This window comes from Macrobrachium nipponense, chromosome 31, assembly GCF_015104395.2.
Source record: "Macrobrachium nipponense isolate FS-2020 chromosome 31, ASM1510439v2, whole genome shotgun sequence".
Lineage (NCBI taxonomy): Eukaryota > Metazoa > Arthropoda > Malacostraca > Decapoda > Palaemonidae > Macrobrachium > Macrobrachium nipponense.
In genome coordinates, this window is record NC_061093.1 from 21,739,663 (window position 1) to 21,755,806 (window position 16,144).

General features: G+C 43.1%; 1 protein-coding gene across 2 annotated transcripts in view; it reads left to right on the forward strand.

Moving 5' to 3' along the window:
* Positions 1-12,755, forward strand: part of LOC135206682 (synaptophysin-like) — an 83,792-nt gene extending 71,037 nt beyond the window's left edge. For both annotated transcript variants that reach the window (XM_064238076.1, XM_064238077.1), the window contains one exon: positions 12,611-12,755. In XM_064238076.1, the coding sequence (XP_064094146.1) occupies positions 12,611-12,739 (129 nt within the window). In that variant the 3' untranslated portion in view covers positions 12,740-12,755. The remainder of the gene's footprint in view (positions 1-12,610) is intronic.
* Positions 12,756-16,144: the final 3,389 nt, after the last annotated feature.

The following is a 16,144-nucleotide window of genomic DNA, read 5'->3' on the forward strand; positions in this document are numbered from 1 at the left end:
CCAAACTGACGGGTCATCACCAGCAGGTTTGATTATCCCTTGGGCCACCATGGAGTCAAGCTCTTCTTTGACTTGGTCCTTAAAAGCGAATGGAATCTGTCTTGGGGTGTGGATGGCAAAAGGCACTGCACCATCCTTAAGGTGGATTCTCATGGGAGGACCAGCCATAGGCTTGAGAGGAGCTGTCTTCAACTCTTCTTTCGAGACCAACACATCTTGAAACTCTTGAAGAAAGTATTCCTTTGCTGCTGAAGGTGATGTGGTCGCTGAGATGGGTAGCTCCTTGACTCTATTAACGTGTTTGACTTCTAAAATAGGTTTAGGGAAATCAGGAGATATTATGGCCAGTTCCTCACAATGACCATAGGATAAAAGTGGAAATTCCACATTTTCATGCACTTGAATCCTGGCGAGACAGGATCGCTTGCCTAGTGTAAGGGTAGCTTGTAATATACCCAGAGCAGGTGACATTGGAGATCCATCCGTGGTGAACGTCGCACTTTGCGGAGGCGTCAAAACAGCTCCTGGAGATACCCAATGTGTCAAGGTGCTGCTTTCCAATAACAGTGACATCGGCACCTGTGTCTGGTAACATGTCAATGCGAGACTTAACATCACCAAATGACAAGAGGACACAGATAGGTTTGGGCGTCTTGGAAATGGTGCGAGGCGATCCTAGGCGACGACAGCTGGTCCTTGAATCTTGCGATTTGTTGTTGACTGAAGAGGCACCACTGTTGCTTGAAGATCTGTCCTGACGAAGATTCTTCTTATTCTCCCTACAACACTTATCGAAGTGTCCAATGCGGTGACACAGACGGCACTGGACCTTGCTGGCAGGACACTTCATGGTCCTGGACCAATGACTAACGCGGTCGCAGCTTTTACAAGTACTGTTGGCCGCAGGGCATTTGTCTTGATCATGCTGACGAGCACAGTACTGGCACCAAGTTGCTGGGTTCGAGGGTTTCGGCGAAGGTGGATGCTTTCCGCTTGACTTCTTGCTTCTCTTGTAGGCCGAAACAGCACACAGCTGATTGGGTGGGGCACGTATGGCAGAAGTTGCAGTTTTAGCCGCCTCATACGACCGACAGGTGGTGATGAAATCTTGCAAAGAAGAATTGGCATCCAAGGCGATCAACTTCTGAACCAAGTCCGCGTCTCGAATGCCCATCAAGATAATCATTTTCAGCTGGGTCTCTTCACATGCGACGGCGGTACCTGGGCATAAATCAACCTCTTCCGCAAGGCATCGAAGTTTCACATAGAAATCAGCGAAAGATTCTCCTTCCGATTGCTTGCAGCTAAGTAACTCTCTTCGGCGAAGTACTTCATTCCTTAAACCCTTTATATGTGACTGTAAGGTGTCCAGGGCTTCATCTACAGGCTTATCTGTAGAGGGAGATATTTGAAGTGTGTGTTCTAAAACACGCTGCGTTTCCAGGGTTAAACACATCCTCATCTGGATCATTTGCTTTTCCCGTGGAAGCTTAGAAAGATCCACCATGATAGCATAGTCATCCCACCGACATCTCCATTCCCTGAACATCTGGAATGTTACATCTGCCTTCAGTGGGGGTGGCGTTTGCGCGGTTACTTTCTGTGGTGGTGGAAGAGAGGGTTGACTGGAGTTCGAAACCACCTCTGTGCCAGGTGTAAGGGTACCTGAATGAGAATGGATGATTGGTGCAAGTTTGAATGAGGGCAGTAAACCTTGCATTCTCCTCTTCTCTTCTAAGACCATCTTCTCTAAGGCAAATTGCTTCTTGTTCCCTTCTTCTTTCTTCTTCACGTTGTCTGTCTTGTATTCTGGTTTCATCTTCCCTTCTTCTCTCATCCTCATACAAGCGAGATTCCTCTAAAAACTTAATCAAAGCGAGGAAATCTGTCCCAGTAGCTTGAGAGGTAGATGGGGGCTGGTAGTGGGGGCTTAAGAGTGGTGGGGAGGGAGAGACTGGATGCTCCAACACTCCCCCAACACTCAGAGTGTGGGCGCCCACATTACTGAATTGCCACTGTTCTGTGGGCTCTTCTAAATGGTCTGCAGGCGTACCTTTCGAGTCCGTCATTATTGTCAATGTGCAGTGCGCAAGAATAAAGTTCCAACAAAATTATTAAAATTATCCCAAAACGTCTGATACAAGAATAATAAATAAAATTTGTTGAAGCGTGAGTGTGTGCGTATGTGCGAGAAATACGTCGGCCAACGAGGGGACTATTGAGCGATAGTGTCTGCCTACGGCAGCTCACATCCAAGGCGAGGTTGTCAAGTCGACTGGATCAGACTCAGTCATCCCGTGACATGGCATGAGTGCGGGTGTGACAGTCGGTGCTCCGGCAAAGCCACAACAGAATAAATGCGTACTCAATAAAATAACATAACAAATCACTAGAGCACACAAAAAAGGCACTATAAAAGCACAATGCACTGCACAACACTTCACTGAGTACTTGAGGCACTACACTGCACATGACATAGAATAAATCAGCTGGGACACGAAAGCACATTTGAACTGAACATCCAATATGGCGACAACCGTCCGGTTCCCGATGTCCAAGTCTTGATAAACTTCACACAATACGACACTTCCAAAGTTCACTGCGCCATGTATGTGTTGGTAAACTCCTTAACCTTAAGTGGAGGGGCAAGGACACAACTTAAATGTCTATTGTAGAAATATATACAAGATCCAGGGGACAAACAGCAGCCAGCTTAACAAACAGACAGACGAGACGAGACTGCCTCACGAGGGCAATAATTACAATGTTGCCAATACTTAAATGTTGCCATATCATATTACTGGACTTAACATGGGATACTCTAATGGCGCACAACATGTGAAATAATGTTTGAACATAATAATAACATAATAATACTGGTACATGTGAAATGCGCCTTTTTCATGTACCTACACATAGCTCAATCTTTGGGTCTGTAATTGGCCAAGATTGTTTTTATCCTCATGCTTCCATACACCCAAGGAGAATGCAGTCCTGAAGAGGGAGGTGATAATATGATCTACCTCCTCCTCTAGACAGCAACCCAGGGGACGGGTTGGAAGGCACTGTGCTGCTTCAGACTTGTAGCTTTGTTAATCCTGAGTCAACTTTTATACTCTGGGATAGACTGGTACTGGGATCATCTCCCCTTGCTAAAGGTAGGGGGAGGCAGTGATGGACAAGCTTTGGCTCATCAACCAGACAGTAGCTAAGACCTTTAGCTCTTTGTATGGCACTGCAGCTGGACCCCAGGGTCGGGCTGGCCTTTCCCCTTCAGGCAGAGAAAGTCCCAGTCTTCGTTGACTCCTAGTAGAGGTACCCAGACTACTTCTACCCCAGTAGAAGACGGAGGATGTCAGGGTTACGGTAGTTATCCCTGATTGCTGCTGATGAAAGTGGGTGCCTGCAGAGTCATTAGGCAAGTTTGGAAGTGACATGGAGCAGAAGTATGGGTAGCAGATGCCTGTCAGATACGGTTCTGCTATTTTTAGTCTTTGTCATTCCTCGCCCTCTTTCTGGTCCTGTTCGAAATGTTTGTTCCTCAGCCCATGGAAGGACCTCTCCATGTGGGAAGAGGTGATTGTGATGCTCTCAGAAGGTGTTGTGGAAGTCTTCTACCCCTCCTCCCACTGAACTGGTTCATTCATCAGAACCTATACTAGATGGAATAGTCTGTTTTTGTTCTTGATTCCATCAGAGAGGGCATCTTCTTGCGTTTCTCAGATTTGAGGGATATGTGTGTTCAATACCTACCCATCAGTTCTCTTGCAAGTATCCCCTCTTTACTCTCAGTGGGGAGACTTTTAGTTCAAGGCACATATTTTGGACTTATCCATTCCCCCAAGGATTCACTCAAGTGTTGGTTTTTAAATTTTTTTTTTATCTTTGCTTGAGCTTAGTTGCATTGGTATATCTGCAATAGTACCAGTGTGATTGGCTGGTCTTGGCGAGCTTGTTGCTGCGGTTGTTAGGGTAGAGATCAACTTATCAAGTTTTTGTCATGACTAAGGTATAGTGATGAACTTTGAGGGGTCAGAAGGTACAGAATATAAGCATAGTGATAGACACGGAAGCAGCGAGGTTGAGAGAGGCAGCGCCCAAGGTCTGAATAACACTCATAGCTGCAAGTGGCCCCAAGCGGAATGGTACATGGACCTCTTCCACCTGCTGGTGGTCATGCCAAGGCAACTTCCCACTCACCCTGCTGAAGCAAGAACACAATGGCTGATTTCATCAGGCAGTGGCCTCCCTCCATATTCATGGCTGGAGGGCATCCAGCAGCTCCTTAGAAAGAAAGGTTTTCCAGGAGAAGTTGCTGCTGTCATTGTCGCCCCCTTAGACCCTCTTCCCTTGGTCTGTACCAGGGAAAAAGGAAAGTATCCCAGTGTTGGTGCAGTGGGAAAGATCTCCATCTCAAAACGATGTTTGAGGGCTGTGGTAGAATCCTCATCTTCCTGCGTCAGTAAGAGCACCTATCTGTGTATGCTTTTAAAGATTATAGGACTGCCCTTGCCTGATGGTTCAAACCTAGGGACATAGACCTTTCAGTGTCATGGGAGCTGTCAGACATAATCAGAAATTTCAGAGTTGCTTCGCTCGGGAATTGGAAACCCTGAAATAGAGCATCACCTGGGTCCTGGCATCCTTTGAGGAGAGACATGAACTGTTCAGAAGGGTGGGTGTCAGACCGAGACTTGACCCTGGGAGCAGTTTTCCTGTTGGTTTTGGCATTAACAGAGAGGGTGGGCAAACTCATGCCATCACATACAATGTTACCCACAGCTATGGATGGACATTGATGGGCTTCACCTTCTTCTCAGAGTTATGCCGAAGACCCAGAACCCCTCCACACACAATCCAAGATTCAATGGTTTTTCTATCCCTTCATTAAAGGACTTTGTAGGGAACATAAAGGGCGTATTGCTAGGCTGAGTCAGAGCCCTAAGATCCTACCTTAACGTACAGCCCCCCACAGACCAGCTCGTTGGAGACTTCTCTCCAGTACGGGTCAGGAGAAGCAAGAGATTTCAAAGAACATATCTCATTCTGGCGCTGAGAGTGGTGATTGTAAGAGTATACTGCTTGGACCGTAGCCAAGATCCAGGCCCAACCAGAGTCAGCTCTCGTGGCATCAGAGGAATAGGACCAATATTGGCATTTAGGAAAAACCACTTGGTATATCAGGTCTTCTGGAATGGGTTCTGGAGGAGGCAGATGACATTCACTTCTTTCTACCTCAAGGATATAGCTCACAAATCCGTAGATACCTTCACCTTGGGTCTGGTAGTGGCAGCACAGCAGGTCATATAACGGTTTAGGGCCCTACGGAAGTTCCATAAAGAGGGGAAGACATCACCAGCAACAACATGAACGGGGATGAGTATGATACACCATACATCTCTTGCATTCCCTTGTGGTATTTAGAGGAAACACCCCCACATGTTTACCCAAGAGATCTTCCTCCTGCTTTCAGATGAGACCTCATATATGAAAGTGTAAATTTGTATACGTATCAGAACAAATACCAAATTGAAAAGAAATTTTATTTTTCCTAACATACAAACCTACGCTTTCATATAGGTAAAGTTACAGTTTTGTATAAGTAACTTACCAGGTAACTACATAGCTATAATTTTCTACTTCATGCCAGTTTACAATGCAATTCGTGGTAGTGATTCTTTTGTTTTGTTTAGGCAGGTTCCAGTCATGACCTCGGACTAATATTCGGTCAGTACGACCAGTAAGCATCAATCCAAGACCCCCTCTCGTAAGTGAGGATCCAGTCCTCCATGCTACAGTAGGAGCCAGACTACAGCTTTTTTGGACCAAATGGGTAGAAATGAAGTTCAAGCCTTGGGTTCTCCAAGTCATCAAAGAACGATATTCTATCCCCTTCAAGGAAAAACCCCTGTTAGTTTCCTCCCTTCTTGGGAGCGTACTCCAAAGACACTGAGAAATTTACTGCCCTATCAAAAGAGGTAGATTCTCTTCTCAAGAAGTGAGCAGTAGAAATAGTACAAAATGTCAACTCAAAGGGGTTTTACAACCTTCTATTTCTAGTCCCCAAACCATCGGGGAGTTGGAGACCCGTCCTAGATGTCAGTGCCCTGAATTTCTTCGTGGAGACCATGAAATTCAAGATGGAAACCAACCATTCAGTCCTGTCAGCCATTCATCAAGGGGATTGGATGGCAACTATAGACATGCAGGATGCCTACTTCCACATTCCCATGCATCAAGAATCCAGGAAGTATCTAAGGTTTACGTTCCAAGACAAGGTCTTCCAATTTCATGCTCTGTGTTTTGACCTGTCAACTGCTCCTCAAGTTTTTACCAGAGTCCTTACCCTGCTGGCAAAGGGGCTGCACCTAACAGGAATCGTATGTTTATACCTAGACGATTGGCTCCTTCGCTCTCCATCGAAGTCAAAATGCATGGAGGACATTCAAGAGACACTTCAGTTGTCCCAGAATCTGGGGCTCCTGATCAATAAATCCAAGTCCCAAGTAGTCCCAACTAATCCCAACCCAATCGATTCTTTATTTGGGGGTGAGGATAAAATCTCAGAGTTTTCAGGCTTTTCCGTCCGACAAGAGTCCTATCATGTCTACTGAAAGTTCGAAAGTTCTTATCTCACCTATCGTGTATGGCCAACGAATGGATGAGCATTCTGGGGACCCTTTTGTCCATAGAAAAGTTTGTGCCCTTGGGAAGGCTGCGTATGAGACTGCTTCAGTTCTTCCTCAAGACCAACTGGCAGAGGAAAACTCAACCGGATTCCTTGGCATTCCCAGTTACCAGTTACTCAAGAAATCAAAGAGAACCTCAAGTGGTGGCTCATAGAAGGAAGGTTTACGGAAGGAAAGTCTCTGTTCCCTCTGAACCCCAACAACATGCTATACTCAGACGTGTTGGATCTAGGTTGGGGCGCCATCCTAGAGAATGCAGAAGTATCGGGGATGTGGTCCAGTTCAGCGAAGAACTTACACATAAATGTGAAGGAACTAAAAGCAGTTCATCTGGCCATTCAATACTTTGCGACAGCGGTCCACAACTCCACGGTCATTGTTCATTCTGACAACACAACGGTGTTGGCTTACATCAAGAACCAAGGAGGCACACACTCGTTCTCCCTGTTCGAGGCAGTCAGGGATATGCTCCTTTGGGCTCATGACAGTTGCACCCAGATTGTCACCAGGTTTATTCAGGGAAAACTGAATATCATCGCGGACAGGTTATGTCGTTGCAGCAAGTACTACTGACAGAGTGGACACTCAATCTACAAGTGTGCACTGACTTGTGGAGGCAATTGGGGAAATCGTCGATAGATCTGTTTGCAACGGCAAGGAATCATCAACTTCCCTTGTATTGTTTGCCAGTCCCAGATCCTCTCGCATGGGCAATGGATGCTATGATCCAGGATTGGTCAAATCTCAATGTTTATGCTTTCCCACCCTTCAGTATGGTGAGGGATGTGATAAATTCAGGTCGCACACCAACCTATCAATGACGTTAGTGGCCCGGAGATCTCGGTATCCTGGTGGACTTCCCAAGACTTCTATCACAGCAACGAAGTCTACTCAGGCAACCGCATTTTCTCCGGTTCCATCAAGGACTATCCACTCAAGCTCTGACAGGCTTCATACTGTCAGAAATTTTGTCAGAGCTAAACGCTTTTCAAGAACAGTGGCGGAAGCGATTGCCAAGTGCACGCGCCAATCCTCCGCTGACGTTTACGAGACCAAGTGGTCAGTCTTTCGCAGCTGGTGCAGAAGCCATATGTCTCATCTTCTACATCTGTAGCCCAAATAGTAGACTTTCTGCTATTTTTAAGAATGTCTCAACAGTTAGCACTAGCTACGATCAAAGGTTATAGAACTAAGCTCTGTGTTTAGACATGGGCCTGGAATTGTCCTCAAATAAGGATATCAGTGAATTAAGTTATTTGAGACAAAGGAGAAAGGCTGTATTGTCTTGGAATCTTGATGTTGTGCTGAAGTGGATTTCAGGGCCTCCATTCGAACCCATGCAATCTTCTAGACTGAGGGATCTTGCAAGGAAGATGCTTTTTTCGGGGCCTTAGCTACAGCTAAAAGAGGGAACTGATACAAGCCCTACATAGAGATGTGGGCTAACACAGGGGGATGCAGTGTGCTCATTCATTTTGGATTTTCTTGCAAAAAAGGAAACTTCAACTAATCCTTGGCCTTGCTCCTTCAGAATTAAGTCGCTGACTGACACCCTTGGTCCTAGAGATCAAGAAAGAACCCTGTGCCCCGTAAGAGCATTGTAATTCTATTTGGGAAGAACTAAGGCAATATGAGGCTGCTTCCCTAACCTTTGGTGCTCGTTCAAGGACCCATCATGTCCTATGTCAAAAACGCTTTGGTGTTTTTTCTCAGAAATGTTACTTCTGACACACTCAAAGGTTTCAGAAAAATTTTTTCCTTTATGCAAGGTCAAGGCCCATAAAGTAAGGGCAATGGTCACTAACATGGTTTTCAAGAATAATGTTTCTCTTGCTTCGATTGTACAAGCTACATTCTTGAGATGTAAATCTGTATTTGCTCATTTTTATTTACGTGATGTAGAGATAGTTTATAATAATTGTAGTGCTTTAGGTCCTCTATCGCTGGCATGGTACAGGCAGTCCCCAGGTTACGACGGGGTTCCCGTTCTTATGACGCGTCGTAACCCGAAAATCGCCGTAAGCCGGAACGACGTTGTTGAAAACATGTCCACAGGGAAAATTTCACTAATTTGCAATTTTTCTTAGGGCCGTATCTCTAAAATTATCACTATTACTTTTTTTCATGTGCAACACTGTATTCAAAATTACTGTATTTTTTCATCAAAAATACAAGAGAGAGAGAAGAGAGAGAGAAGGAAGAGAAAAGAGAGAGAGAGAGCATTACAACTTGTAGCACCAGCACGGTATAAAGGAGGTTTATATTTGTTTAAATAACTGAAATTATCAATAAACATTTTGCATACTAGTACCATAAAAATTCTTTCATCTCGGTAAGAGAGAGAGAGAGAGAGAGAGAGAGAGAGAGAGAGAGAGAGAGAGAGAGAGAGTTCATCTCCCTGTTCTCTCAAAAAAATACTTATAACGCTTCCAGCGAAAGAGAGGGAGGGAGTTACCACTATGACACATTATTATCTTGTGTGGCAAAAGAGAGAGAGAGAGAGAGAAATAGAGAGAGAGAGAGGGTTAACCTTAATTATTATTATTATTATTATTATTATTATTATTATTTATTTGAAAGTATTAAAAACAAATAGTACAAGTACAAAAAATAAAAAAAATCGAGTCTCAGTAAATGAGAGAGAGAGAGAGAGAGAGAGAGAGAGAGAGAGAGAGAGAGAGAGAGAGAGAGAGAGAGGGGGGGGGGGGGGGGAATTTCATGAGCACTTCCCCCTCCTGGCTGTCACAGAACTTGATATATCTGACAGTTTTAGTACCTGGAGTTAGAAAAAGGTTACTGAGAGAAGACTGGGATTTCCTTCATTCTTCCATAATTTTATAAATATATAAGGTAAAATCTTACTAATTCACTATGGTATTTTCTTTAATGAATTGATATTATTGCTATATAAATTAATATTAATATTTGAAAATAGTAAATCATTTATTTATCATACAAAAAACACATCTTTGTAGTAGAGAGAGAGAGAGAGAGAGAGAATGAGAATTATTATTTTTATTATGTGATATCATTTCAACTTATTAAACTTACTAATACAGTATTAATCAAAATTAATATTTGAAAATTAGTAAATCATTTTTGTATTATAAAAATGTATTAGTCATGAAAATAAACATCAAAATACACTAACTTAGTGATTATTTTCGATCGTAAAGGAAAATACAGAGAGAGAGAGAGAGAGAGAGAGAGAGAGAGAGAGAGAGAGAGAGAGAGAGAGAGAGAGAGAGAGAAACTATGGTTTTTATATCCAAATCTAAGTAGAGTATAAATGGATTCTTTAAGTGAAATAATGTTTCAATGATATTTTGCTGTTTTGTATTAAAGGATATGTATACTGTTTGAGAATGCATTCCTTATCCTTGACTATGGTTACCATACAGTTTAATAGCGTAAATTAATTATCGCCCTCCGCTCAGAAAACTAGTTTCTGCGTATGAGGTATCGTTAAAAAGCATAAAAAACCGTCGTAACCTTGGAATTTGCGTTGTAATCTAACCAGAAACTTAGTTTTGTTAATTATGTATACTGGAAACTAGCAATGATTTTTTCATTTGCAATTTTGAACTGTTATAAACTGCGCATCCCAAGCTAGTGTATTCATTCGCTCGGAAACTAGTTCCGCATATGAGGCGTCACTAGAAAAAATTAAAAAAATACGACATAAAAAGTGTCGAAAATCATCATAACCTCAAAATTTTTGTTGTAATCTAACCAAAAACTTATTTTTATTAATATACTGTGCTAAACTATAAAGGATTCTTATCATAGTATGCATTTTTTAAAAGCGTCGTTAACTTGGAGCGTTGGAAGCATCAGCGTCGTAACCCAGGGCGGATTTTTCAATGAATATTTAAGAAAAAGCGTTGTAACCTCATAACGTCGTAAGCCGGAGCCGTCGTAACCCGGGGACCGCCTATTGGGAAACGAAGGGTAGGAGAGTATGTCTATTCTCTTTTTCTAACTGGCCTTGGCAGTGTTTTGGTAGCTTTGGCAGTCATTGGAGTACTCCTCGATTGCAAAGCATCCCATTGAAGTAGAGGCGAAACCTGGCTCTACTGCCACAACTCGACAGGTTGAGGCGAGCTCTGACCAGAGGCAGTACCTTCTTGCTGGAGCTCTCTCACCAGGCAGATTACAACAAGCATTTTGTTGATGCCAGCTAAGCTACTAAAGTAAATTCAGCTCTGTCACTGACTATTTTTGTAATAGTATATGTCGATGATTCCCACCTCCGGTCAATGTGGAATTCAGCTCTGTAATTACTTGGTAAGTTACTTATACTAAAATGACATTTTTATAATAGAATTAAATTTTGTATATATTTACAAAGTAACTAGTACATGAACGGAGCCCACCCTCCTCCCCTCTTATGGACAAAGGCATAAAACGAATGACTGTCTGAGTGTGTTGTACCTTTACTTCCTCGGAAAGTGGGCAGGGCCGGTTATCTTCGCTAAAGAAAAAAATTGTTACCGCAAATTGCATCGTAAACTGCCGCAAAGTAGAAAATTATAGCTATGTAGTTACCTGGTAAGTATATACAAAATTTAATTTTATTATAAAAATGTCATTTTTTGTAACACCGTACAGTAAGTCCTCGGGTTACGCCGGTCTCGACTTACGATGTTTCGTGGTTACGAACGCGCCCCCATAAAAATATAAAAAATAATATTTTGCGTCGTTCCGTCTTACGCGGTTTAGCGTCGTAAGCAACGTAAACAAACGCGAACTAGTTCCGGGCGCACGGCGGAAGAATACGCTTTGTGGGGGAGAGGACGGCGTCGCTTCGCTACGCTCATTCCTCGCCCATACGCCATTTTGGTTGTTTACACTGCCTCTCTCTCCCTCGTGTTGTATCGTTTTTGTAACTTTTTGCTCTTTGTTATGGCTCCCAAGCGCAAGGCGGACTCTTCTGATGGTAGTGCATCAAAGAAAAGAAAGGCCATCACCATGGAAATTAAAGTGGACATTATAAAGCGATCTGAGAAGGGAGAAACGCCAACAAACATTGGCAGCTCGCTTGGCCTTAGCCGTTCGACCGTTGCTACCATTATCAAAGATAAAGAGCGCATCGTTGAACATGTGAAAGGATCTGCTCCTATGAAAGCGACAGTGATAACTAAGCAGCGTAGTGGTCTAATAATTGAAATGGAAAGGTTATTGGTGCTTTGGTTGGAAGACCAAAATCAACGGCGTATCCCAGTCAGCCTTATGGTGATTCAGGAGAAGGCGAAAAGATTGTTTGAAGCGTTGAAAAAAAGAGGTTCTTTTTCTCTTCACTAACCTCCCCCAGTCTCTCCAGCACCGCAGCTTCCTCTCCAGTGTGCAAGCCAATCAAATTAATAAAGGTAAGGAATTGTTCTCTCGTTGTTATTGATAGGTATTTACATTAAATCATGTGGTATTTTTTAATGTTCCGACTTACGCTGAAAATCGTGTTACGACGCATCTTAAGAACGGATCAACGTCGTAACTCGAGGACCCCCTGTACTTTGTTTTGACCTCTCACTCCTAGGAGGATGAGTATAACTGCATAGGGGCTGTCTCACACAATAGAAGCAGGCATGTCTACCCAGTTCATACCACATGACCCTGGTATAGTGTTAGGGATTTTGTTTTTCAGAGACGATTCAAGAACAGCCAAAGATAGGTAAGTGCAGATTACTCCATATATGAAAATGTGGCTTTGTGTGTTAGGAAAATTATAAATTTTAATTTGGTATATCTGGATGCTATAGTATAAGTGGAATAAGAGGATATTGTTATTGAGCATCAGATTATCCAAATTATGTTTAATATTGTAAGTGGAATTTTTGTTTCTCTTATCCATATGTAAGTATAACAATAATTATGCCTGTACTCATATAATCCCTATCATTATTTTTTTTCTTTTATTTCAGGTGTTTGGTATTAGTGCATTTGCTACAACTACCAGCTTTAGCACTGAGTTCTCCTTCCGTATATTTTGCCCAGCTTCTGATAAAAATAACATCACTGTTTCTGAAAGCATTACCTATCCATTTCAGTAAGTATGCTTCATGAGGAAATGGTTCAATGTGCAGATATTCAACTGTATTATTTTTTTTGCTTTTAGCAGTCTGTAGTGTGTATAGTGCATGACTGATGTTGACATGTTTCAAGGACCTATTGTTGGGGATAATTTCTTGAGGTGCACTGTAGGCATTATTTAACTCCATGTGTCTGGTCGTGATCATGTGAGGCATGATAATAACTTCAGGGGTTCAGTCTGGACTGGTTCATGTGAGGATGATTTTTTTGCACTGAGCAGTTTTAAGTGAATTTTGTGGAAAATTTTTCTCATCACTTGAATGTGCCATAAATGACTTATACCAACTTGTGGTGATATGAGGAAAAAATCCAAAGAACAATCTTAACTACGTCTCCCCATCCCATTACATCTTGAAAATAATTGCTTATAAATATGTATACACAGGGATTGTTGCTGGTTTTAGTTCTAATTTTTTCAGTACATAGTTTGCCAAGCTTTAACTGCAATTTTTCAAATTAAAATAGAACAAGAAATATTAGAAAGAACATTTATAACAGAGTTCTATAAGGTACTGCATCTCCCCATCCCAGTACATATAAATATTTTACCATAAATATAGTCAGGGATTGATGCAAATTGTAGTTCTTATCTGTTATGATATTATGTGAACTGTAATTGTTATTTCACAAAATAGAATGAAGATAAAATTATTATAGCATCTATAACTCACCAAAATTAGCTTATTGTTGAGTATCATGGATAAAGGCCCAACACTGGATTGGAAATATTCACTTTGTTTCTCTTGGAAGGTACAGAAAATGTATAGTATTTTTCTTATAATGTGCATTTGCATGTCTTCCCCCTTTTTTTTTTTTTTTTTTTTTTTTTTTTTTTTTTTTTTTTTTTTTTTTTTCTTTTTTTTTTTTTTTTTTTTTTTTTTTTTTTTTTTTTTTTTTTTTTTTTTTTTTCCTAAAATGGCCAACCTTTAAGTTTGCCTGGTCTTGGGCCATCTTTAATGTATATTTTCATACAATGAACTTACCTGTCAGATATATACTTAGCTAAGACTCCGTCGTCCCCGACAGAAATTCAAATTTCGCGCCACTCGCTACCTGGGCGGCAGGACTAGGAACCATTCCCGTTTTCTATCATATTTTCTCTGTCGCCGGCGGTATCAACATTGTTGTTACTACCTCCTGACTGGAATTCGCTTTGCAAGACTTTTTTGATCATCTATATTGGATTTCTTGGTGACGTACTGGATCGTTGTTTTGGCATTCACTACTTTGGACTGGATTTGGACTTGCTTTTGATTTTTCTGATAGAATGTCTGATTCAAGTGTTAGTGTGAGTGTGTGTGTGAATGTAGGCTGCAAGGTGAGGATACCGAGGCTTCGGTTGATCCTCACACTGTATGTCGTTAAATGTAGGGGGTTTGACTGTTCTTTTGGCTAACACCTGTAATTGAGTGTGAAAAGTTGAATGCTAATGAATGGAAGACTCTAACTCTTACTTGAAGAAGTGTTAGAGAGGGATAGAATTAGACGGGCTGCACAAAAGAGTGTGAGTACAAGGCCTATTGAGCCTTTTTCTGAGTCTAACTCTCCTTTTATTAATGAATTTGATTCTCCCTATGTATCTGAATCCTCACAGGCTTTGCATTCGGATTCGGAAATCGCCAATCTGAAGGCTACTCTTCGTAAAATGAAGACAAAGATGGCGGCCATGCAAGGTAAGGGAAGTGATAGTGAATTACTTATTGAAGTGAGTGTTCCCAGTGTTGTGGAGGGGGCGTCTGACCGTCCCTGCGATGCTCCCAGGCCTTGACCTCTTCCAAACTCACATACCCAGAGGAGTAGGAAAGTCGAAAGTCGTACGGAGGTTGTGGGGAATCCCCACGGTCAGGCGTCCCTTCCCTTCAGCAGGTTTCTGTTTCGCTAGCAGTCTTGCTCAGGACCGCTCTAATAGAAAGCGTCCTACGAGATTGTTTCTCGTCGTCGTCCGGTTCTCCTTCACCTAAACGAGGGTGGAAGGACTCTGATCTTTCTAGGCCACTGAAAAGGCATTGGAAAGAGCGCGCGTTCGACTCGAGCCCGGAACGCTTCTCGGAGGAAGCTCCTTCTTCTATCAAGAAGGCTAAGCTGGTTTCTACGCCTCCTCGAACAGTATTTGAGGATCGCACTCCTTCGAGTTCTCCTGCTTCTTCTATTGAAGAGGACGTTGGTGTGGCTTCCAAGAGGATATTGCTTGCAGTACAAGAGCAGATAGCCTCTTTGGTTGGAGTTCTTTTCGAGGGGATCCCCCTCGCAAGAAAGGACGCTAGACTTCCTATTAAGAAAAGTCTCGTCTTCTTTCACCGGCCAGACGTGAAAGCGTCCTCCAGACATGGGACGTCCTTCCAGGCGCGAAGAGTCTTGCAAGCGTCAGGAGCTATCCGAGCGAGTTGCTCTAGATAAGGATACGCTGGTCAAGGCGCGAGGATTCAGCCAAGCGCGAGGCGCCAGCCAGGCGCGAGGATTCAGCCAAGTGCGAGACGCCAGCCAGGCGCGAGGAGTCAGTTTTGCGTGAGGCGCCAGACAAGCGCGAGGCGTCAGCCAGGCGCGAGATGCCAGCCAGGCAACAAGCTCCAGCCAAGCACGAGGCGTCAGACAAGCGCGAGGCGCCAGACAAGCGCGAGGAGCTTTCCAGGTGTGTGAAGTCAAGCAGACGCGAGACTTCTTTTAGACTGGAGAGAGATTCTGTTCACTCTATGAGTCCCTCTCCTAGTAGGAGTTTGTCACCAGTAGAGAGAGAACGGGATGAAGATCCTCTCGTTTTTCAGGCCGATTCTCCTCACGGTGTAGAAGGAGATTCGGAAGAAGAGGGTAACGGTAGAGAAGGAGTCTCTAACTATAGAGTTCTGACAGACCTTCTTTTGCAGGAGTACGGAGATTCTTTGACTCCTGCGGCTTCCTCCTCCTTCGCCTCGATTACTGTTTTCGAGTGCGGTTGTACCAAAAGTCTTCGTCGGTCTTGAAGATGAGACCTACGATCTCTATGAAGAGAGCACTACAGTCTCTAGACAAATGGATGTTGTCAAAGAAGGATCTGGGCAGAAACCACCTTCTGTATGCCTCCAGCCATACTTTCTGGCAAAAGAGGTTTCTGGTACCGAACTGGGGAGAACATGGGCCTTCTCTCCCAGCGGCAGCCGAAGCGGACTTTTCAACCTTGGTTGATTCATCGCGAGACACGCTTTGAATGGAGCTCGTGTGTCTTGGGCGATTTCGGAGACGGATCATCTCCTCAAGGGCCTCTTCCATATTTTGGAAGTGTTTAATTTCCTAGACTGGTCCCTTGGGGTAATGTCTAAGAAGGCTCATGACTCGGAAGGTCTAGACCCCGAAGTCATTCTGAGTATTCTTTCTTGTATTGACAAGGCAGT